The 21,961-nt window shown below is 40.3% G+C and overlaps 1 protein-coding gene across 4 annotated transcripts in view; it reads right to left on the bottom strand.

Moving 5' to 3' along the window:
- The window catches only part of Epb41l5 (erythrocyte membrane protein band 4.1 like 5), a 112,468-nt gene that overhangs the window by 4,582 nt on the left and 85,925 nt on the right, over positions 1 to 21,961 (bottom strand). For 3 of the 4 annotated variants that reach the window (XM_027417805.2, XM_027417809.2, XM_027417806.1), the window contains 7 exons: positions 20,476 to 20,576; positions 17,584 to 17,712; positions 15,586 to 15,647; positions 6,922 to 7,012; positions 5,455 to 5,529; positions 1,622 to 1,663; positions 599 to 729 (listed from right to left, as the gene is read on the bottom strand). In XM_027417805.2, coding sequence (XP_027273606.1) covers positions 599 to 729; positions 1,622 to 1,663; positions 5,455 to 5,529; positions 6,922 to 7,012; positions 15,586 to 15,647; positions 17,584 to 17,712; positions 20,476 to 20,576 — 631 coding nt within the window. The remainder of the gene's footprint in view (positions 1 to 598; positions 730 to 1,621; positions 1,664 to 5,454; positions 5,530 to 6,921; positions 7,013 to 15,585; positions 15,648 to 17,583; positions 17,713 to 20,475; positions 20,577 to 21,961) is intronic. The other variant, XM_027417808.2, reaches the window with a different exon arrangement.

Raw genomic sequence — 21,961 nt, 5'->3', positions numbered from 1 at the left:
TTCCCTAGTATACATCTAACCCTTTCTTCAGGAGTCAAGCTTATTATGTAAGAATAGTGCCGTACGAGCATAAAAGCAACATGTTCTGCTTCCATCTGAACTTGGCTTTGTTTATTCGCTATGGAGAGGAGACTTTGGGATAACCCCCAAGGACCCATATTCACACAGTATCTAGTAAAAGCTACCTGAGGGTCCTCACCATGGGAATGTCATACCCTACTTCATACTGCACCTTGTCTTTTGTAGTAATGAGTGCCACCATTCACTACTATGAGAGCAGACCACAATCATAAGAGTAAAAGCAAGAAAGGATAAATAACAACTTGGTTTTTAAAACAGAAATCTACAGCCTACTGTAATTTTTTTTTTTATCTAGCAAAGACTAAACAAAGAAATCCTAATAATTATATGGAAAATTATCAATAGCAAGCAAAAATACTATGTTAAACAGTATTCAAAGACCTATACACTTTCAATGAAATTCAATCAAGACCTTATAAAATCTAACACTGTTATTTTTTAAATATAATCAATGTTTCTTATCATTTTTCTCCTATCAGATAACCTGAAAGCTACAACCGAGAAGTAATTTCCTCACCTGGTCACAGCATCTACCAAGAACGGGGCTGGAGGGGAAATGAGTGAGTATGCATCTTTAGTAGCACATCCTTCTGCCCCTGCCACAGACTTTCCACATCCTGCAAGCCTGCTGGAGATGGCAGCACTCTGCTGTGGAGAGGGACAACATGTCTTTACATAGAGACAACAGCATGCACCGCCCACCAGCAGCCTCACATCAGCGCCACTGACGGGGGCAGGAAAGAGGATTTCATGTTTCCAGCTGCTTATTTTTTGTGCATAGTGTTTTGCCTGCATGTATGTCTGTGCACAAATGTGTGGCTGGTGTCCAGAGGCATCAGCTCCCCTAAAACTTGGGTTACAGACAGTCGTGAGCAACCATGTGGATGCTGAGAATCAAACTGCAGTCCTCTGGAAGAGCAGCTAGTGCTCTTACCCACTGAGCCATCTCTCCAGTGCCCAAGCTGCTTATTTATTTTAATTTTATGTGTATGGGTGTTTTGCTTATATGTACTGTCTGTGTACCACATGTGTGCCTGGTGTCTGTGGAGTCTGGAAGAGGAGTTACAGATGGTTGTGAGCTGCCATATAGGTGCTGGGAACCAAACCTAGGCCTTCTGCAAAAAAAAGTGTAAGTACTTTTTTTTTTTTCTTTTTAAGACAGGGTTTCTCCATGTAGCTTTGAAGCCTGTCCTGGAACTCCCACTGTAAACCAAGCTGGCCTCAAACTCAGAGATTGGCCTGCCTCTGCCTCCTGAGTGCTGAGGCGTGGGCTACCACCACCTGCCAAAAGTAAGTACTCTTAACCACTGAGCCATTTCTCCAGCCCCTTTCACCTCAAATTTTTATTTTTATTCTGTCTGAATAATTCAGCATTTACAGAAAATTGAGCCACAAATCTGAAGCCATTAAATGAACAGAGCTTTGATAATGGCCCCAATATCTATAGGAAAAACAAGAACCTGAGAATCCTTCAAGCTTCTGAAACTGTAACCAAAAAAATCATAAATAGTATGCACTTAAAAAAATAGTATGAACTTACTGGAATAATCCACCGGGGTGTGATCATGGATGATGAAGATACCTAAGACAAATTTCAGAGCCACTTAGTTTCAGAGAAGACTGACTGATTTTTATAATTACACTCATAATATTTTCTATTGTGAAATGCACTGCAGGAGATGCAGTTCCCATGGAGCATCCTGAGCTAACATAGCTTTCAGCCCCAGGCTTTCAAAGCACACACACTATTCAAGAGACTGTCAGGACTCTGAGGATCTCCATAACAGGAAATATTATAACTCAGGAATGCTACTGCTGCTGTTAGTTCATTTACTAACTCCTCCCCCTTTAAAGACAGGGTTTCTTTGTATAGTCCTGGCTGTCCTGGAACTGATTCTGTAGACCAGGCTGGCACTGAACTCAAGAGATCCACCTGCCTCTGACTCCTGAGTGCTGGGATTAAAGTCATGCACTACCACTACCCAACTCATTTATTATTCTTAAAATTTTTTAAGTTACATTTATTTTTTTATTTGTGTGTGTGTGTGCATTCATATGTGTGCGCACGTGCATGCACGCACGCATGCACTCCCCCCCCCACAGAGAGAGGGAGAGAGAGAGAGAGAGAGAGAGAGAGAGAGAGAGAGAGAGAGAGCGAACAGAAGCTGCTGCTGGCAGACACTGGGCATTAGAAGGATATATGGTTATATGGTCTCCACTCTAGCTGACTTCCAGGCACTGTAGTTATCACAGGAGTATTTGAATGTGGCTTGACTTGAGTGGAGGATTAAGATGGCACTGGATGCACAGGGTCCAAAGATTACTAGCATCACTACTAAGACCCTAACAGTTCCAACTCAGGCTTACCCAGGTTCAGGGATTTAGGTAACAGCTGTTCACTAAGGGGTGGTGATGTTGGATGTGGTCAGAGATCCAGGTGACAGCTGTTCACCAAGGGACAGTGATGTTGGGTGTGGGCTTAGTCTGAGTTTACAGACTTTGTAAAGCAAAGGAGACATGAGTAGAATAATCAGGAATGTACAAAAGAGCAGCAGGAATTTGGTTGTATCTGGGATGGCTGTGACTGTTCCACTTAGCATGTCAGTCACTCATAGACCTGGCCCATTGTTTGCTTGTTTTATATAATTAATTATTTTAATATTGGTCATACTTTCACATTGGATGCTTAAGACCATACAGGTGGCCAAATTTAATCACTATTTTTTTTTTAAACATGCACACACACAAACCTATTAAGGCCAGTTGAGGGTCTGGTCCTCAGAGGTCACTGGGTTTGGGAGGAAGGAGACTTTTGCTTCTTGAGATAAGTCAAGGGCCTTGCTTGACCATGGCTTTGCTTAGAAGCATGCAGGCTACTTGTCCTCTGTGTAGAATGGATAGTCTAACCACTGGGGTGGGTAACCTCAAACTGATATCTAAGCTACTGTTCTTGAAATGAGTATGAAAAAGGAGAACCAACAAAAGCAGGAAGAGACTACCAAGGCAGTCTTGGTAGTAAGGCAGACTTGCCTTACACAAGAGGAAAGTTGAATTATTATCAAATTACTGGGGTCATATCCAATTTAACTTATATAATTGAAACTCTGAGACAAACTCATTAGACAAAATAGGAAGTCAGACAAGGGTAAGTGAGATACCTCAGGGGATAAAGGGACTTTCCGGTAAGCCTGACCACCTGAGGTCAATACCTGGGACACACGTGATCTGAAGAAAGAAGGACTCCACCAAGTTGTTTTCCAACCCCACATGCACAGTGGTATGCACACCCACAATACACAAACATACTTGGTACATAAACAAATGTCAAAAATAGAAAAGTCAGACAATTCAGGTGTGGTGGAGACTCACACCTGTTACCGAAACATTTGAGAGGTGAAAGCCAGAACAATAAGTTACTCCTAGGTCAGCTTAGGCTACAGGGATTAAACCCAGCTGCATTGGCTACATCTCCATCCCTGTGAACACTCAAGAGTAGGAGCTGTAATCTAGACAAAACATTAAATAAGAACCTCACTCTCAAGGCAAGCATGCTATTGCTGACCCAAATCTCAGCTCTCTACTTTGGTCTGTTTAATTAATTTATTGATGTATATGTCCCAGTAACTTTCTGTACTCATGTGTGCAGAAGCCCATGGAGACTCAAAGAGAGTGGTAGATCCACTTGCCTCTGCCTCCCAAGTGCTGGACTAAATAGTGGGCCACTATGCCACACTACTGTTTTGGTTTTGTAAAGCTCACGTACCACTAAGACAAAGAGCAAACTTATTGTAAGTGTTCTGAACTATGCTCATGGGGATTTATGTCACTTACCCTTGTCTGACTTCCTATTTTGTCTAATGAGTTTGTTTCAGAGTTTCAATTACATAAGTTAAATTGGATACGACCCCCAGTATTTTGATACTAATTCAGGTTTCCTTTTGTGTAAGGCACCTCTTGGTAGTCTTTTCCTGCTTTTGTTGGTTCTCCTTTTTCAAGCATTAATTTTAGAGGCTATCTCTTGTCTATTTCAAGATTATTTCAAGTCTGGTTCAAGATCAGATTTGGGATTATTTCTTCTCCTTTGGTAATGTCTTCTTATTTGGCAGACTATATCACCTGGGAACATTTTTGTAAATGCAAATTTTGGAGTCTTCCCAAGATATACCTAATTTGACACACACCCAAGTTTGTTCATTAATGATTTTATACAATCAACCCATACCATAGAAAGTGCCATCTCCACCCCCTGAATCCTCAGAAAGGCATTTAATTCCCACAGCAGCTCTTGTTCTACAGTTAACAGTCACTGAAGTAGTTTTGTGTCTCTCTAGCTGGAAGTCCAGCTGAAGAAATGGACTGTGCTGTGTTTGCTTTATGGCAATGGTACTGAGTACCGCTGTCTTCCAGGTTAAACAAAGGCTGAGATTTTCAATACTACTCATTAATTATGCTCCCACTTTTTTTTTTGTAAAAAAATAAACATGTCCTTATAGTTTTAGACAGGCTTTTGCTATATGTCTGCCTGGCCTGGAACTTGCTCTGTGGATCAGACTGGCCTTGGACTTGCAGCAATCTTCCAGAAAGCTGGGATTACAGACATAAACTAACAAACCCACATTACTATTTTAACTCTTAAAATTTTTTTGTTTTAATTTTTATTTTATGTGACTGAATGTTTTGCCTATATGTATGTAAGGGCATCACAAGTGTTCAACAAATGCTAAGACCAGAAGAAGGCAATGGATCCTCTGGAACTTGAGTTAACTAGTGCTGTGAGCCACTACATGGGTACCAGAAACAGAACCTTGGTCCTCTGCAAGAGCAGCAAGAGCTCTTAACCACAGAGCTCCTTGTCTTAACTCTTCATGCTGTTACAGGCCCCAGGTTTTCACTCATGTTATTTAATATGGTGTTGAATTATGAATGGGCTTATAGTGACATGTGATTTCCATAGAGTGAAATGCAATTCAAAGCAGCAGAATTTGAGTACAGAAAGGCAATGCTAAAGAAGCAAATACAAGCTCTTTATGTCCATGTGGTGTGTACATGACACTGTGCACATGGAGGTTCTTAGATGTTAGTCTATTTGTTTAAGGCAGGGCTTCTTATGCTCCACTGTGTACACTTGCTACCAAATTCTATTCTGTCTCCTCTTATGTGCACTACCATGTCCAGATTTATCTGAGTTTTGGGGATCTAAACTGAGGTTCTCACAATTGTGCAGCAAGTACTTTATCTAGTGAGCCATTTTCTCAGTCCCTAAACTCTTCTTAAATGAAAAGTCATACTAATTATTAAATAAGAAAAAAATTGGAACCTACCAGGAACATTTTCAAAACAAGTCTCTACTTTGCTGTTGTGAGGCATATTTACCTGGGGTGTGACTGTGTGGTCCATCAAATTCTCAGTTAGAGAAAGAAGTAAGGCATCCAATTCATCTGTAGCATCCTGCAGAAGACAAGGCACCAAGAATCCATGAATAATTCAGCACTGCACTGATCTTTCCCACAGTCTCTGAATTCCTAATAATGATCTGGGCCTAGCTAGTGTTAACCCTTTAAGCAGAAATGAATATTTGGAAATGAGCTATCAACGATTCCACTTCAAGTAATCAGAACTAGGAAAAGAAGTGCTCTATACTTCATGTAGCTATTCCATTTAAATAGACAAGACCTGGTAGAGTAAGTCAGCGACTGGTTTGTGGCCAAGCTGGCAGTTTGGATAGGACAGTCATTGTGTCCCATTTGAATTCTTCTCCTGAGATAGGAAGGGAAAGAACACCCAGGGGTGGTGAGGCTGTTTAATACAGAATGGGGAAAGCTAATGTCCATTCAGCAGTAGAATGTGGTCATGTAAGAAAAGAAGTTAAATGTTCCAACGGCAGGGCTGGTTGACAAGAGACAGCTCAAGGAAAGCATACACTTTTGATATGGTTTTGAAAGCTATGGACTATAATTGCACCATTTTTGCATAAACAAAACAATTATTTTTTAAGTTGATGGAGAAGCTTAAATATATGTATTTGGTTTTGATTTAATACTAAAAAAAAATATTAACAGGTATGGCCAAACTGGAGGGGCCAGCTCATTGTGGGTGGTGCTAGTCTTGGCTGGTAGTCCTTGGTTCTATAAGAAAGCAGACTGAGCAAGCCATGGGGTATGAACCAGTGAGCGGCATTCATCCATGGCCTCCGCACCAGTTCCTGATCTGACTTCCCTCAGTGATGGATTATGATGTGGAAGTGTAAGCTAAATCCTTCCCAAGTTGCTTTTGGTCAAAGTGTTTTACTATAGCAATATAAACCCAAAGTAAGATAAGACCTAGCTGAAATATACATAAATATCAACTACATACTGTTTTTGCATAGTAGGAGTAAGGGTGATTTATAGTTTTCTCTTTTGTGAAGTATCTGGTAAATTTCTACAACAAATGTACACTGTGCAAAAAATGGCTAAATCATTTGTGTTAAATTAGAAAGAGCCTGGGTTTCTGTGATTTCTGCACTGGTTAGGGTATAGCAAGTGGACACAATCAGTGAGAGGTGCCTGTTGTGGACATTTAGTTAGTGCCTATTACTTGCCATCTACTGCTTGAGACAGCAGGGATACAGCAATGAACAAAACAGATTATCCAGGAATGTTGGTGTACTACTGTACTCCTAGTCTGGGGAAAGTGTCCACACGGGCACTGGAGAGTCTAGCGACTCTTGGGAAGTAGGCAAAGAGGCTCAGCTGCTCCTCCCACCTCAGTCCCAGTAACACCGAGAAGTCACCCAAAGTCCCTAGTCACATTAGGGGTTAAACTCAATAGTATCTTGAAAAACGGAAAGCCATCTCTTACCTTTAGTACAGATTCACTGTCTGCAGCTGTGGCATGCACCAGAGTGAGAGAATCTTTGCAGAGGGGCACATTGTTTTCATTTGATACAGTACTAGAAGGAAAAAAAAAAAACCCCACAGATCATGGAGGACTTGTATAGAGGTGATACTGCTGTAGAATTCTTCAGGAAGAATATGGAAGCCATGGAGAAGAGTAAGATAGGGCAGTTGGAGAAGAACATTCAGCTTTGATATCTAAGTCAGAGTCCTTTGCTACAGATCCAAACAGCACACTAGCTTGATTCCTTCCCAAATCACACTAAAATGAGAGATTTGTCTTCAGAAAACAAAAAAACAAAAACAATTCATAGTACCTCAAACTACTAAGGGTTGCTAGTGTAATTTAAAACCATCAGAAAATTCAGAATGAGAAATTTAGAAAAGAATGATTACAGCTTAAAATCCAGAGAAATTATGTAAAAAATAAGAAATGAGGAAGACTGACTTTTCTTTCTTTTTTTCATTATCTTTTTTGAGAGATGGTCTCACTAGTTGCTCTGGCTGTCCAGAACTCACTATGTAGACCAGCTAACTGTGAACTAACAGAGACTCACCAGTTTCTGCCTCCCAAGTGCTGGGACTAAAGATGTGGGGCCACCATGCCTAGCCCTGCTGGGCTTCCCCCACACCAATCTATGATAAACTGTATGAATGAGAAAGCTCAGTGGATCACAAATCTGATACATAGCTAAGACAAAAGAGAAGAATGGGGAACCAGGAGGAGCCATGGTGAGGGCACTGGCTGGAGAGCTGCTGCAGAAGGTAGAAGCATCATCCAGGATGTTCCAGATACCGAAACAGGTAAGAGGATGCTGGTGTACCTGTGACTTGCAGGCCTGGCATATGACAGGGGTTCTTATCTCCAGATGACAGTAACAACAATGTTCTACACATGGCTTTGGTGCCAGGAAGAAAAGGGAAGACCACAGCTGATTATCAAGTTATTACCACCAGCTGGAAATCCAATCCTCACTATCACTGACAAGTTTGGAAACATCAGCTTCTGCCCCCATGTTTCCCACAAAATGGAGGAAAAAAAAAAAAAGGATAAGGCCTAGATTGCAAAACTCAAGACATGACAATGAATGGAAGTGATTCCTGTTGTAGTCACAGGACTGGGGTAAAAAGAGACAAAGAAATGTAAGAAAGAAAAGTTATGAGACACAAAAGTAATTAAAATGTCCCAACAAATGAATACCGAATATTCAAAATCAAAAGCCTTATGACTTTCTAGAACCCACCCTGAATATTAACAATAAAAGTCAGCCTATACTAAGCCTAGGAATAATGCAAATGCAGAAAGCCAACAGCAAATAGTAACCTAAGAGTTACAAGACAGAAAATCAGTTCATGCTTCTGAAGAAGGAAATGACTCAGAAAAGGAACCAACCAAGCACTGAATTTTAAAGTATGGACTATGTTTTAAAATGACTTCTCTGAACTCCCAAGAGAGCGGACTGCTGTGGAGCTTGCTGTGCTGTCCACATGGGAAGCAGATAAAAGGCCTCCAGCACATGCATCAACCCAGCATTCCACCTAAGCAGTCCTTACATACTACTGAGTGGGGAAGGTCACTGCAAAGTAAGAATGAACAACCCTGGTCGACCTATGAAATGGCAGGTAAAATGAAGAAACAAAAAGTAAGTTTTCCACTGGGTGGTGGTGGCGCACACCTTTAATCCCAGCACTCAGGAGGCAGAGGCAGGTGGATGTCTGTTTGAAGCCAGAGTGGTCTACAAAGTGAGTTCCAGGACAGTCAGGGCTATGCAGAGAAACCCTATCTTGAAAAACTAAAGAAAAAGAAAAAAAGAAAATGATGCATGTGCCAAGGGTAGGACTTCGGGTCTCCTCCTGTGCATGCAAGGTAGCACCCCACCACTAAGCTGCAGTCCTGGCAATCTTCTAAGTGCAGCAAATCATCTGAACACAAAGCCAACTATAAAGACTTTTTGAGAGCATCTTTCTCTATTAAAAAGTTTTATTAATATTAGTTTACATTCTTTTAAAGTATGTGTCTGTGTAGGCAATATTGTTCCAAGGCACAGGTGCATGTGTGGAGACTAGAGGGCAAACTGTGGGAATCTGTTCTCTCCTCCTACCACCTGGGTCCAGGGATTAAATTCAGGTTGTTATGCTTGGCTACAAGTGCATCTACCCACTGAGTCATCTCCCTGGCCCTAAAGATTCATTTAGTTTTATTTTATGTGTATTAGTATTCTGCCTGTATATATGTACAAACATCATGTATGTGCCTAATGCCCACACAGGCCAGAAGAGGGTGTTGGGTCTCTTTAAAGTATAGTTATGCTGGGCAATAGTGGCACACGAGTTTAATCCCAGAACTTAGGAGGCAAAGGCAGGTGGATCTCTGAGTTCAAGGCCAGCATGTCTACAGAGTGAGTTCCAGGCCACCAGGGCTACACAGAGAAACCCTATCTTGAAAAAAACAAAACAAAAATGAGGGGGAGGGGCCCCCAGCCATAGGACATCTCTGTCAATTACTAGCTGAGTTCTAAACTAGGGCAGCAGGCATCAGAGGCTGTAGCTTACACAGATGTCTCCAATGTTACTTTACACAGCCATAGCTATTATACAACCACACAGCAAGCACAACCAAGAAAGTCCAAGGAAGCGAAGATTGCTGCTGAGAATTACATCATCAGGATCAAAATGTCCACTTTTCAAATTCAATGTGACAGAGTGTGGTTCATTCACAAGGAAGACTGTAGCAGAAACTCCCTTGAGAAAGCACAGGACACCCTGAGAAGTTCAATACAGCTGAAGCACAAGACAAAGACTTTAAAATAGCAAGTATGACTGTGTTCAAGGACCTTAAAGAGGATATGAATAAATCCATTAATTAAGTCTGTGAAAACACAAAGAAACAGAGTATGAAAGAAGAAAACAGTTCAATATATGAAGTAGAAATAGAATCACTAAAGAAAAAACAAACTGAAAAAAGCTGGAAAAATTTAGGATGTCAAACACAAACTTCAGAGGTAAGCCTCACTAATGAAGTACAAGACATGGAAAAGAGAATCTTGGGTATTGAAGGCAAGGTAGAAGAAAAATAAAACTCAGTAAAATAAAACATTAAAACCAAACAAACAAAAACAAAACCCATGAAAAGACACCATGAAAAGACCAAATCTACAAATAATAGGGATAGTGGAAGGAGAAGAAATGACACTACATACCCATCAAAGGATACTGCAACTATAAACATTGGTACATCAAATACAAGGAAAACACAAGTTCATAAAAGAAACACCACTACACACTGACCCACACATAGTGACAGTGAGTGACTTCAACCACCCCCAACTCTTACCAATAGACAAGTCATTCAGACAAAAATTAAACAGAGCCATGCTGGAGTTAAATAACATCATGATTCAAATGGACTTAGCAGATATTTACAGAACATTTCACCCAAACACAAAAGAATACACCTTATCAGCAGCTCACAGAACTTTCTCCAAAACTGACCACATACTTGGAAAAAAAGCAAGTCTCAACAGATAGAAGAAAACTGAAACACCCTGAATTCTATCTGACAACCACAGATTACAGCTGGATATCAACAGCAAAAATAACAGAAAGTATACAAACTCATGGAAACTGAACTCACAACTGAATAAAAAATGGGTCAAGACAGAAATCAAGAAGAAAATTAAAAACTTTTGAGAATGAAGTGTAAATATAACATACCCAAACAGATGGGGCACAAAAAGGCAATTCTAAGGCAAGTTCATAGCATTAAGTGCTTACATACAAAAATTGGTGAGATCTCAAATTAATAACTTAGTGGCATATCTGAAAGCTCTAAAACAAAAAGAACAAATAACACCCAAAAGAGTAGACATAGTGGGCAAGAAATAAACTCAGAACTGAAATCAGTGAACCAGAAACAAACAGACAAAAAGAATACAAAGAATAATGAACCAAAGAGCTGGTTCTTTGACAAAAATCAGTGAAACTTAACAAACCCTTAGCCAAATTAGCTAAAGATACATAGAGAAGATCCAAATTAATAAAATTAGAGGTTAAAGGTGACACTGCACCAGACACCAACAAAATCCAGAGAATTATATGGATATACTTCAAAATGTGTACTCCACCAAATTGGAAAACCTAAAGGAAATGGATGAATGTCTTGATATATATGACCTATAAAGTTAAATCAAGATCAGATAAACAACTTAAACAAACCCATAAACCATAGTGAAACAGAACAGTAGTTAAAAGTCTCCCAAGAAAAAAACCGAACAAACAAACAAACAAAGCCCAGGGTCAGATGGAGTCAATGCAGAATTCTAGAATTCTACTAGACCTTTCAAGAAAAATTAATATAGATATTCCTCAAATTATCTCACAAAATAGAAACTGAAGAAATATCTCTAAATTAATTTTCAAGGCTACAATTACCCTGATATTTAAACCACATAAAGACCCAAACAAAAAAGAAAATTACAGACTAATATCCCTTATAAACATAGATGTAAAAATTTTCAATAAAATACTTGCAAACTGAATATAAGAACATGTCAACAACCAGGCATTGGTGGTGCATTCCTTTAATCCCAGCACTCGAAAGGCAGAGGCAGGCAGATCTCTGTGAGTTCGAAGCCAGCCTGGTCTATAGAGCGAGTTCCAGGACAGGCTTCAAAGCAATACAGAGAAACTCTGTCTCAAAAAACAAAAGAAAACAAAACAAAAGAACACGTCAACAAGATTATTTTTCATGGTGTTAAGTAGGCTTCATCCAAGAGATACAGGAGTGGTTCAGTAAATGTAATTTTATAAATGTAATCTACATAAACAGACTAAAAAACAAACTATATAATCATCTCATTAGATGCAGAAAGGGCCTTTGACAAAATCTAACATCCCTTCATGATAAAAGTCTGGAGACTAGGGGTACAAGGAACATATCTCAATGTAACAAAGGTGATTTACAGCAAGCCCATAGTCAACATAAATATAAACTCAAAGCATTTCCATTAATACAAGGTTGCCCACTCTCTCCATATCTATTCAATATAATACTTGAATTATAAGCTAGAGCAATAAAAATGTGTAGGGGAAATGATGACTATGCCCGCTTGGGGCCTGGCACAGGTGACGCTGTCCATGCCCACTTGGGGGCTGGCACAGGTGATGCTGACCACGCACACGTGGTCAGAGTGACGTAGTAAGGGCTTTAAATATCAGAGAAGCACACGCATGCCACTCTCTTTTCACTCCCCCACCTGGCTGAACAGGACTGGCTCCGTTGCGTGAGTACTTTTCCTAATGAAACATTTGCTTTCAAACTAGTTCTGACTCCTTGTGTTCCACTGTAGCTGGTGTCAGAAGTAGGAATCGAGGGCCTAAGAACCTGCTCAGCACTCTCCACTGTTTGGCCCCATCGTGGTTTCTAGAAACCCCATGGCTTCAGTGGCTTGGGACTGAGACAAGCAGGGCCATGTGTGCCTTCCGAGGGTTTCCTCTATTTTTAGAAACCTGAGGCTCCTCCCTTTCTGTGTTAGCCTTACAGCCACCATACTCACTGCCAGTGCACAGCCACATGGCACCTGATACCGCTTGGCCCTGCTGGGAGAGTTCTTTTTTTCTCTGCAGGCCTCCAATACTGCCACCGCTTGCAGGCTAAGTGCTGCCGCTGTTCGCGCCCCTTGAGCTGTGCTGCTGCGAGTCATCTGCCGATACTCAGAACCAATACTGCTCGGTGCTGCAACTGGCTACGGCCCTGCAGGTTCTCCAAAGCCCTTTCTGCTAACAACAGCCAATCCCTTCAGTCCATTCTATCTTGGTCCAGAAAGTGTTTAGATATTTTTCAGGCAGTCTTGAGACAGACTTCACCTCCAGTACTCGAAGTTGAACACTGCACCACAACTGCCCAGCCACTGCACCATCACAACCAAAGTGGCTATAGGAGTTGGCACTCCCAACAGCAGTGGAGGAGTGTTCCCCTTTCTCCACATCTTCTCCAGTGTGCCTAATTTCTATGGCTTGTAGATGACTTCGTTTTCTGAATCCTCTGGCAAGCTTTACTAAATCATAACTAATATATTATCACAGGTCATCCTACCAAAAGTAATCTATAGATTCAATGCAATCCCCATTAAAATTCCAATACAATTCTTCACAGACCTTTTCAAACACAATTTTCAACTTCATATGGAAGTAATCTAATCACTGAGCCATGTCTTCAGTCCCATGAGTGCTGGGTTTTAAGCCTTTGATATATGTGCTATGATCTATATAAACCTAGAGGTTAGGTACTTAGTAAGGGACTAGATGGCAGGGGAGGAGAGGATCTCCCAAGGAAAGGTAAATAGAATACATTGTTATGATGACATGGTGGGCAGCCTTGGTATTTGGAGGTATTCAATGGGGAGAAGGATGGAAAAGAGATAAAGAAGGGATATGGGGAAGGAAAGACAACTAATACTGAGGGCCATTTGAAAACCTATGCTGTAGAAACTTCCTAAAATATATACATAAATGAAAGAAACCTAAATGGAATCAACAAAGAAGGGGTGGACAATGCCCTACCTAAGACATCTTTCACCAAGTGAAACCTCCAATGGCAGGGGTGTGTTATATCTAGTTGAGTCGTTAGCCAAAGGGACACTAAGGAAACCCCAAACACCTCAGGCCAAGGTCACTGGTTGGTCTTTACAACTGAGGGTAAGGCCCTATTGCTGAGGACCACAATGGCATAATCTCATCAAACATGGAGAAGTCAAGCTGGTGCATAATAATTAGAGGTTTGCCTCACTGCTACCGGCTAGTGCTCATGGCACTGGAAAGTACTTTAAACACACCAGAGCAGAAAGGTAACCATCAGACCAGCCTCAAACTCTCCTGCCTGCAAGATATGCTGGTGCAATAGTAGCACAGATGTTGTGGGAATAACCAACTACTCTGACTGGATTTAAGGCCCACTCCAGGAGCTAGAACCCATACCTGACACTGCTTGGGTGGGCTATGTGCCTAGGGGAAGACCAAATACTATAGTTCTGCTAAAGAAAAAGTAATAAACTGACTCCTCATGACATTCTACTGTACCTATAGATCAGTGCTGTGCTCAGCCGTCCATCATCATAGAAGCTTCTTGCAATAGATGGGAACTAACTGGACAATATGAAGAGAGCCAGAGATTTTGGAGCACTCAGTCCTAAATAGGATATTTTCATGAAAACTCTCCCCTCAAGGCTCAGGGAGCTATGCAGAAGAGGAGGTAGAAAGATTGTGAGAGCCAGAGGGGACAGACGGCTCCCAGGAAACGGTGGGATGACCCTAGACACAATAGGACTAATGTACATATGAACTCACAGAGACTTTGGCAACATCCACTGGACCTGCACAGGTCTAAGCCAGGTAGGGTTTCATTACTGAGAAGGAGGAGTAGACACAGGACACAGACTCCCACCTCTAACCAAGAAGCTATCTGCAGCTGACTCCTACTTGCAAATGAAAAATTAGTTTTCTCCAACAGAGTCTCACTGGATATATAAACCATACTTCAGGGTAGGGCTTAGCATTAGATGAGGAACATAAAATGAACATTATTAGTGTCTACTTTTTGTTTCAAATTGCTTTGTTTGGGCATTTTTTTTTCTTACTAGTTTTTTGCTTATATATTTTGTTTTCTGACTTTGTGTGCTTGAGAGGGGAGGAGGGAAGGGAGAGATTCTGTTTTTCATTTGGTTTGGGGTTTTTGTTTTTTAAAGAGAGAAAGAAAGTGTATGGAGTAGCAAGGTTGGGAAGATCTTGGATAAGTTGTGGGAGGGAAAAACATGATCAGAAGACAGGCTATGAAAAAACTACTTTTCAATGAAAAAAATGCTAAATATCCAACAACAAACCCAAAAGAAAACAACACAAATGGAAAATCCAAGATGAGAAAGCAATGTATGACATATTTAAAAGTGTTACTAGAAAAGGGAGAAATGTCATCTCATCATAATCCAAGAGAGCTATCCTTCAAGAATGAGGAAGAAATGAAGATACACTCAAACGAAAGCTGTGTGGGTCTGTCACAAGTAACTATGTCCAACATAAAGGCTAAGGGGAGTTGCTCCACTATCCCTTAACTTGAAACTGATAAAGAAAACAGAGACAGCAGACAAAGGACCAGCTCATTGGATACTGCGATGAACAAAAACACAAAGAGGCAAGAACAAGGGATAAATGCCCAACACCACAACCAAGCGGCAACACACTCATTGAGGAGAAAAGCAGCCTAAGAGAAGGAGGGCAGCAAGACATTTGCTCAGCTCATATGAGAATCTTGGCGCTCAGCTTAGTGGAAGAAGATGACACTCAAGAGTCACAGCAGACTCCAGTTAAAAAGGTGTTTTTTTGTTTTTGTTTTTGTTTTTTTGCTCTATAGTTTGAATCAGTTAAAGAGAAATAAGAATGTAGAATGACTAAGAATATCTTCAAACAATCTAAAACTAGAATGTAAAACTAGACATTAGCTGGCTCTCTGATGCATAGCAAAGAGTGAATTCAAGCTGTCTCAAATAGTTATAATGAAACCAATGATGTACAAGAACAGGTAGCAGAAAAAAAATAATAAGAAAATCAACTTAATTCACTTTACCCAGGATTGTACCTGTTTGTGGCAGCTTCCTGAACACTGGCATTTTTATGAGTTAAACTATCTTCTCTTGCAGCCTAGGAAAATAAAATAATAAAAAAACAAATCTTTGAAAGGATACTCAAGTAAGAAATTCATCTTTCTTTCTGGTAAAAACAGAAAAATTAACTTGTTCTATTCAAATAAGAGGTAATTATATCTCCCTGGCCCTAAAGATTTATTCAGTTTTATTTTATGTGTATTAGTATTTTGCTTGCATATATGTACAAACATCATGTATGTGTCTGATGCCCACACAGGCCAGAAGAGAGTGTTTGGTCTCTTTAAAGTATAGTTATGCTGAGCAATAGTGGCACAAGCCTTTAATCCCAGCATTTAGGAGGCAAAGGCACCACCATCAACAGGCTGAGTGACTGCACTTTCATGAACTTTCCTATCCCATCTGAGAGGAATACTGGTCTGGAATCTTCTTCTTGTAATACATTTCCCTAGCTTTGGTAGAAGGATAACACTAGTAGTATAAATTAGGAAATGCTCCTTCCTGTCCTATTTTCTGAAAGAGTTTGTATAGAACTGTTGTTGCTTCTTTTTAAAATATTTTGTAGAGCCAGGCATGGTGGTACACCTTTAATCATAGCATTTGAGAGGCAGGTAGAACTCTGTGAGTTGAAGTCTAGTCTGGTCTACATAGTGAGTTCCAGGACACCCAGAGCTACATCAATAGAGAGATCTTGTCTTAAAATAAGTAAATGAAAAAATAAATAGAATATTGGGTAGACTTTTTTTTAACCATGGAGTCATCTGATGTTAGAATTTTCTTTATAAGGAGGCCTATCATAAAATAAAATCCTTCTAATTTAGAGGCATTAAAATTATTTCTCATTTTACTCAATCAAAAAAATGAACAACTGAAATGTAAGGTCATGTTGTCTTGGTCCATTTAGGTTGCTGTAAGATGCCATGAACCAGAGAGCATGCAAATAACAAGCATTCATGATACACAGGTAGAAGATGGAACTTTCCAGGTCAAAACACCAGCCCCTCGGGACAAGCCAGTTCCTTGGCCCTTTTCTTTTTTCCTTTTTTTTTTTTTTTTTTTTTTTTTTTTTTTTTTGGTTTTTCGAGACAGGGTTTGTCTGTGGCTTTGGAGGCTGTCCTGGAACTAGCTCTTGTAGACCAGGCTGGTCTTGAACTCACAGAGATCCGCTTGCCTCTGCCTCCTGAGTGCTAGGATTAAAGGCGTGTGACACCAACGCTCAGCTTATTGTTTTTTGTTTTTTTGTTTTTTCCCCTTGGTCCTTTTCTAAGAGCATTAAAAAAATTCAGTTTATATGTTTCTTTGTCCTTTGCATTTATTACTTTATTTCATTCTTTCAATGCATTTTAAAGAAGGCATTACCATTATCTTATTTTAAACAAAAAACAAAGCTTGAGAAATAAACTAATTTGCCTCAAAACACAGAATTTGAAAAGGATAGAATAGAAATGAGATTCTAACACCTATACTTTCATATCTTACATTTACCATCTATTATAATAGTATGTTTTGTGTTTGTCTGGGGTTATGCCATAGCTAGGGTTACTATTGCTGTGATGAAACACCATGACCAAAGCAACCTGGGGAGGGAAGGGTTTATCTGGCTTATGCTTTCACATCCATGTTCAATTCATCCCTGGAGGAAGTCAGGACAGGAACTCAAGCAGGGCAGGAACCTGGAGGCAAGTGCTGATGCAGACACCATTGACAGCTGCTGCTTACTGGCTTGTTCTTCATGGCTGGCTCAGCTGGCTTTATTATAGAATTCAGAACCACCAGCCCAGGGATGACACCACCCACAATGGGCTGGACCTTCCCCCACTAATCACTAAGAAAATGCCCAACAGGCTTGCCTACAACCCAATCTTTTAGAGGCATTTTGTCAAATTTCTCCTTTCTGATTACTATAGCTTGTGTCAAGTTGACATAAAACTAGCCAGCACACATCAGGGCTGTATCTATTAAAGGAAGCTTACCTTATGCACTGCTTCTACTTGAGCCTTCAGAATATTGCTTTTGAAGTCAGGAGGAACCCTTACTGCATTCAATCCTGGGCTCTCAATGGCATTATTAAGACATTTCTCAGTCAACTTTACCACTTCTTCCTGAATGTTAAAAAATATAATCACTCTTGATAGGCCATAGTTATGTGGAAAGAGGAATGTTGAAAGTTCATATTCAGACAACCAGGAACTAATACACCGCAGGCAGCTATCTGCTGTTCAAGACACTCACTCCTGTAGCCATCTACTGCAGAATGAAAGGGATTGGCCCCTAGAGGGTCTGATCCAAAATCCACCTGGGATACATGTCAGCAAGTGTCACATATCCTCCATGAAAGTTTTAATTCCATCATTTCAGTAACTCAGCTGCTTAAAAACAGGAATTGGGTTCTGAGAAGTATAAAGGTCCTGATCATTCATAGTTCATATTTCTAACTCTGGAGCTGTCACCAGGGAAGGATGTGATTTCATGTAACAAATTACATGTAACAGTTATTGTAACAAATATGTAAACATTCTCAAACACAATGCTGAAACAAATAAATCCACTAAATAAACACTGTAATTAAAACTTAGCTATCAGAAAGAAATGAAGGTAGAATACATTTAAAAGAAATGTAAGCAATTTGTATTGCATTTAATATTTTGCTACACTAAATAGTAATTAATAACAGGATAGCTGCTGGGTCTAGGACTGCATATCATACCACCTTCCAGGTATGAACAAACCTGATGTACTTATTCCAATTTTGGTGTTTCTCAATGTGGTCTACTTTAGCCTCTAGGCAGCACCCCAAATTCTGAACTTAAAAGACCTTGTTTTCTGAGACTCTCTTTATGTAACTCGGAAAGGCCCTGAGCTAGTAACCCTCTGGCCCCAGCAACCTGAAGACTGAGTTACAGGAGTACACCAGCAGGCCTGGCTCCAAATTTCAATTTTTAACAAGCTTTCCTATGTAATTCTGATATAAAAAGTCTGAGAACCCCTTCTTAAGATTTGATCTTGCCTGTAACCCCCTTGCTCCTGTTAGCAGAAGAAGTGTGTGTGTGTGTGTGTGTGTGTGTGTGTGTGTGTGTGTGTGTGTGTATGTATGTATGTATGTATGTATGTATGTATGTATGTATGTTAGTTACTGGGGACTGAACCTAGGACCGTGTGCATCCCCATCTTTCTGGTTTTAATTTACAACAGGATCTCATTAAGGTGTCCAGGCTGGTGCTGAAATCACTCTGTACCCTTGGCAGGTCTTGAACTTACAATCCTTCTGCTTTAGCTTCCAAGTATCTTGGATTATGGCCCTGAACCACCAGGCTCAGCTCACAGTAATTCTCCATATCCTTTAACAATCATGGCTCAGTTAAATGTACTGACATTGTCCCTTTCCTGAAGACTACTATGTTTCAGAGTTGTGTACTTCTTATCATTTGCACATTACAACAATCCACATTTCAAAGCCTTAGAAACACAAGATATTAAAATTAAAAAAATATGCAAACCACTCAACTTATGACCTTCAGTCAGCCCAATAATGCTTTTTCACCATGCTTAGTTTTTAAATTATGTGTATGAATGTGACTGTATGTAAATGCAGTGCCCATAGTGGTCAGAAGAGGGCACCAGATACCCTGGGACTGTAGTGACAGATGATTGTGAGCTACTATATGGGTGAGCCTCCATGTGGGTGCTAGGAATCAAACCCAGGTCTATGGAAGAGCTGCCAGTGCTCTTAACCACTGACTTTCTCTCTAGTCCCTCAGTGTGTCTTTAAAAAAAAAAAAAACACTAGGAGTTGGGTAGTCCCAGCACTTAGAAGAAAGAGGCAGGCAGGTTTCTGAGTTTGAGGCCAGACAGGTCTGTAGAATGAGTTACATGACAGCCAGGGCTATACAGAGAAATTCTGTCTAAAAAACAAACGAAAACAACAAAAACACCAACAAATATCCATCATGAAAGACCTTACATTTTATTTATTTTTAAGACAGTGTCTTACTAGGTAACCCTGGCTGGCCTGAAACTCACCATGCAGAACAGGCTGGCCTTGAACTCACTGAGATATGCCTGCTTCTAACCTTAAAATTATTTTTTCTCCATTTATTCTTTGTGTTTTGCCTGCATGTATATGTGTCTAGTGCCGGCAAGTTCAGAAGAGGGTGCCTGAAATTGGAGTTATAGATGGTTGCTAGATGCCACATGGATGCATGGAATCAAACCTGCGTCCTTTATAAGAAAAGCTACAAATGCTCTTAGCCACTGAGCCCCTTCTTCAGTACCACCCACTGATCCTATAACTCTTCAGCCCCATTAAAATTCTTAATGTTTCCATGCAAGTTTTTCCATCCTACCTACTTATCAACACATTTCACCTTTTAAAATAAGGAACACAGGTCTACTAGAGCTGAACAGACAGACTTCCCACCAAAAATGAGACAGTGCTGTGCTGCTGATTAGCTTTCTGCCAACCTGACACAAGCTAGGCTTTCTAAGAAAATGAGATCTCATCTGACAAAATGCCCCAATTAAATTGGCCTATTGGCAACCTGTGGGCAGCTGATTAATGATGTGGTAGAGCCTGGCCCACTGTGGGCTAGAATAAAGTACACCAAGCAAGCCATGGAGAGTAAGCCAGTAAACAGCATACCTCTAAAGCCTTTGCTTTGCTTCCTGCCTTGAGTCCCTGCCCTTACTTCCTTTCATGAAGAACAGTAAGCTGTAAGAAGAAATAAATCCACCCCGCTCCAAGTTGCTTTCGGTCATAGCCTTTATCACAGTAATAGAAAGCAAATTAAGATAAGTGTCTTGGAAAGTAAGTCTTTCTGGGAACTATGATATTATATACCAAGTAGATACAGAAGAGATTCCAATACCTGGCTATTGACATTAATGTCAACAACAGGAGGTCTAGGAGACGGCAAGATGTTCTGCTCCATTTCCAGTTGTTTGAGCTTCTCTGTGTCATCTTTTAATACTAGAAAAAAAAATTGGCAAAACTTCTCATTAGTCTGCCTGGATCTGACAGTTACATGAGGGTGTACACTAAAGTTCTGTCTGTCCTCCACTAAAAGTAGAATAAGCTGGATAGTGGTGGTACATACCTTTAGTCATAGCACTTGGGAGGCAGGGGCAGGTGAATCTCCAAGTTCAAGGCCAGCCTAGTCTACAATGTGAATTTCAGAACAGCCAGGGATACACAGAGAAACCCTGTCTTGAAAAAAAAAATTAGAGGAAGGGGGGTGTTATGAAATCATGTCCTTTAGGTTAAAGGGATCTTCTGAAAATGCCTGTCAATAAACCCAATGGTTTCTGTGTGTGGGTGTACATTGGAACCATATCAAGGGCCTTCAAGAAATTTTGAATTCCCAGACTTGTTCTAATCTTTTAAAAATCTCTGTTTCTGGTGTGTGTAGGTCAGAGGACAACTCTGAGAGGTTGCCTGCATCCTTTGAATTCTTTCTTGCCACCATGGGTTCTGCAGATGGAATTCAGGCCGCTAGGCTTACTTACAAGCACTTTTGCCCACTGAACCATTTCACTGGTCAAGAATAATTTTACCATACTTTTAGAACAGTGGTTCTCAACCTTCCTGATGCTGTTGGCCAACCCTTTACAGTTTCTCATGTTGTGAACCCCTTTAACCATAGAATTATTTTTGCTGTTATTTCTTAACTGTAATTTTGCTACTGTTATGATATAAATACCTGTTATGTAGGATATCTGATATGTAGTCCCTGTGAAAGGATCATTTGATCCCCAAAGGGGCCATGACCCACAGGTAGAGAATCACTACTCTAGAAGACAGACTTTGATAATGGACATTTCTTAAACTCTCCATGGATCTTAATGCATAGAGCTAAAACTCACTGGTCTTTACTAAATCCTCCTTATCCAATTTTTTAATTCCTATTTCTGGCTTTGTTATATTCTAAATTATTGACTGAACTTAGCATGATGCTGACACCACAAATGTTTTGGCTTGCACTGATAAACTAGTATTTTCTTGTTTTTGAACTAAAGCTGCTTGGCTGACAAACATCCTGAGATATGCACAAACAAGCAAAAACAAAACCAAACAAATATCTAGATACTATTTGAACCTACTCTTCCCATAAGAAAAAACTTTTTTTTTTTTCTGAGATGAGTAGCCCACCAAGGGTTAGCATTCCATCTTGTGAAACTCTGGATCCATTCCTGTTTAGATAATTCCTAGAGGCCAGACCCAAGACTTGACTCTATCACACCCCTTCCCTTTGCATTATTGATTAGGAATTAGCCCATCATGTTAGACTGTAGGGCAGAGCTCCCACCACAGGATGACAGGAAACTCCCCAACTTGGTGTGCTTGCTTGCTTGGTT

This window comes from Cricetulus griseus, chromosome 5 (assembly GCF_003668045.3).
Source record: "Cricetulus griseus strain 17A/GY chromosome 5, alternate assembly CriGri-PICRH-1.0, whole genome shotgun sequence".
Classification (NCBI taxonomy): domain Eukaryota; kingdom Metazoa; phylum Chordata; class Mammalia; order Rodentia; family Cricetidae; genus Cricetulus; species Cricetulus griseus.
Note: the sequence above shows the minus strand (reverse complement) of the source record. Positions and strands in the feature narration are given on the sequence as shown.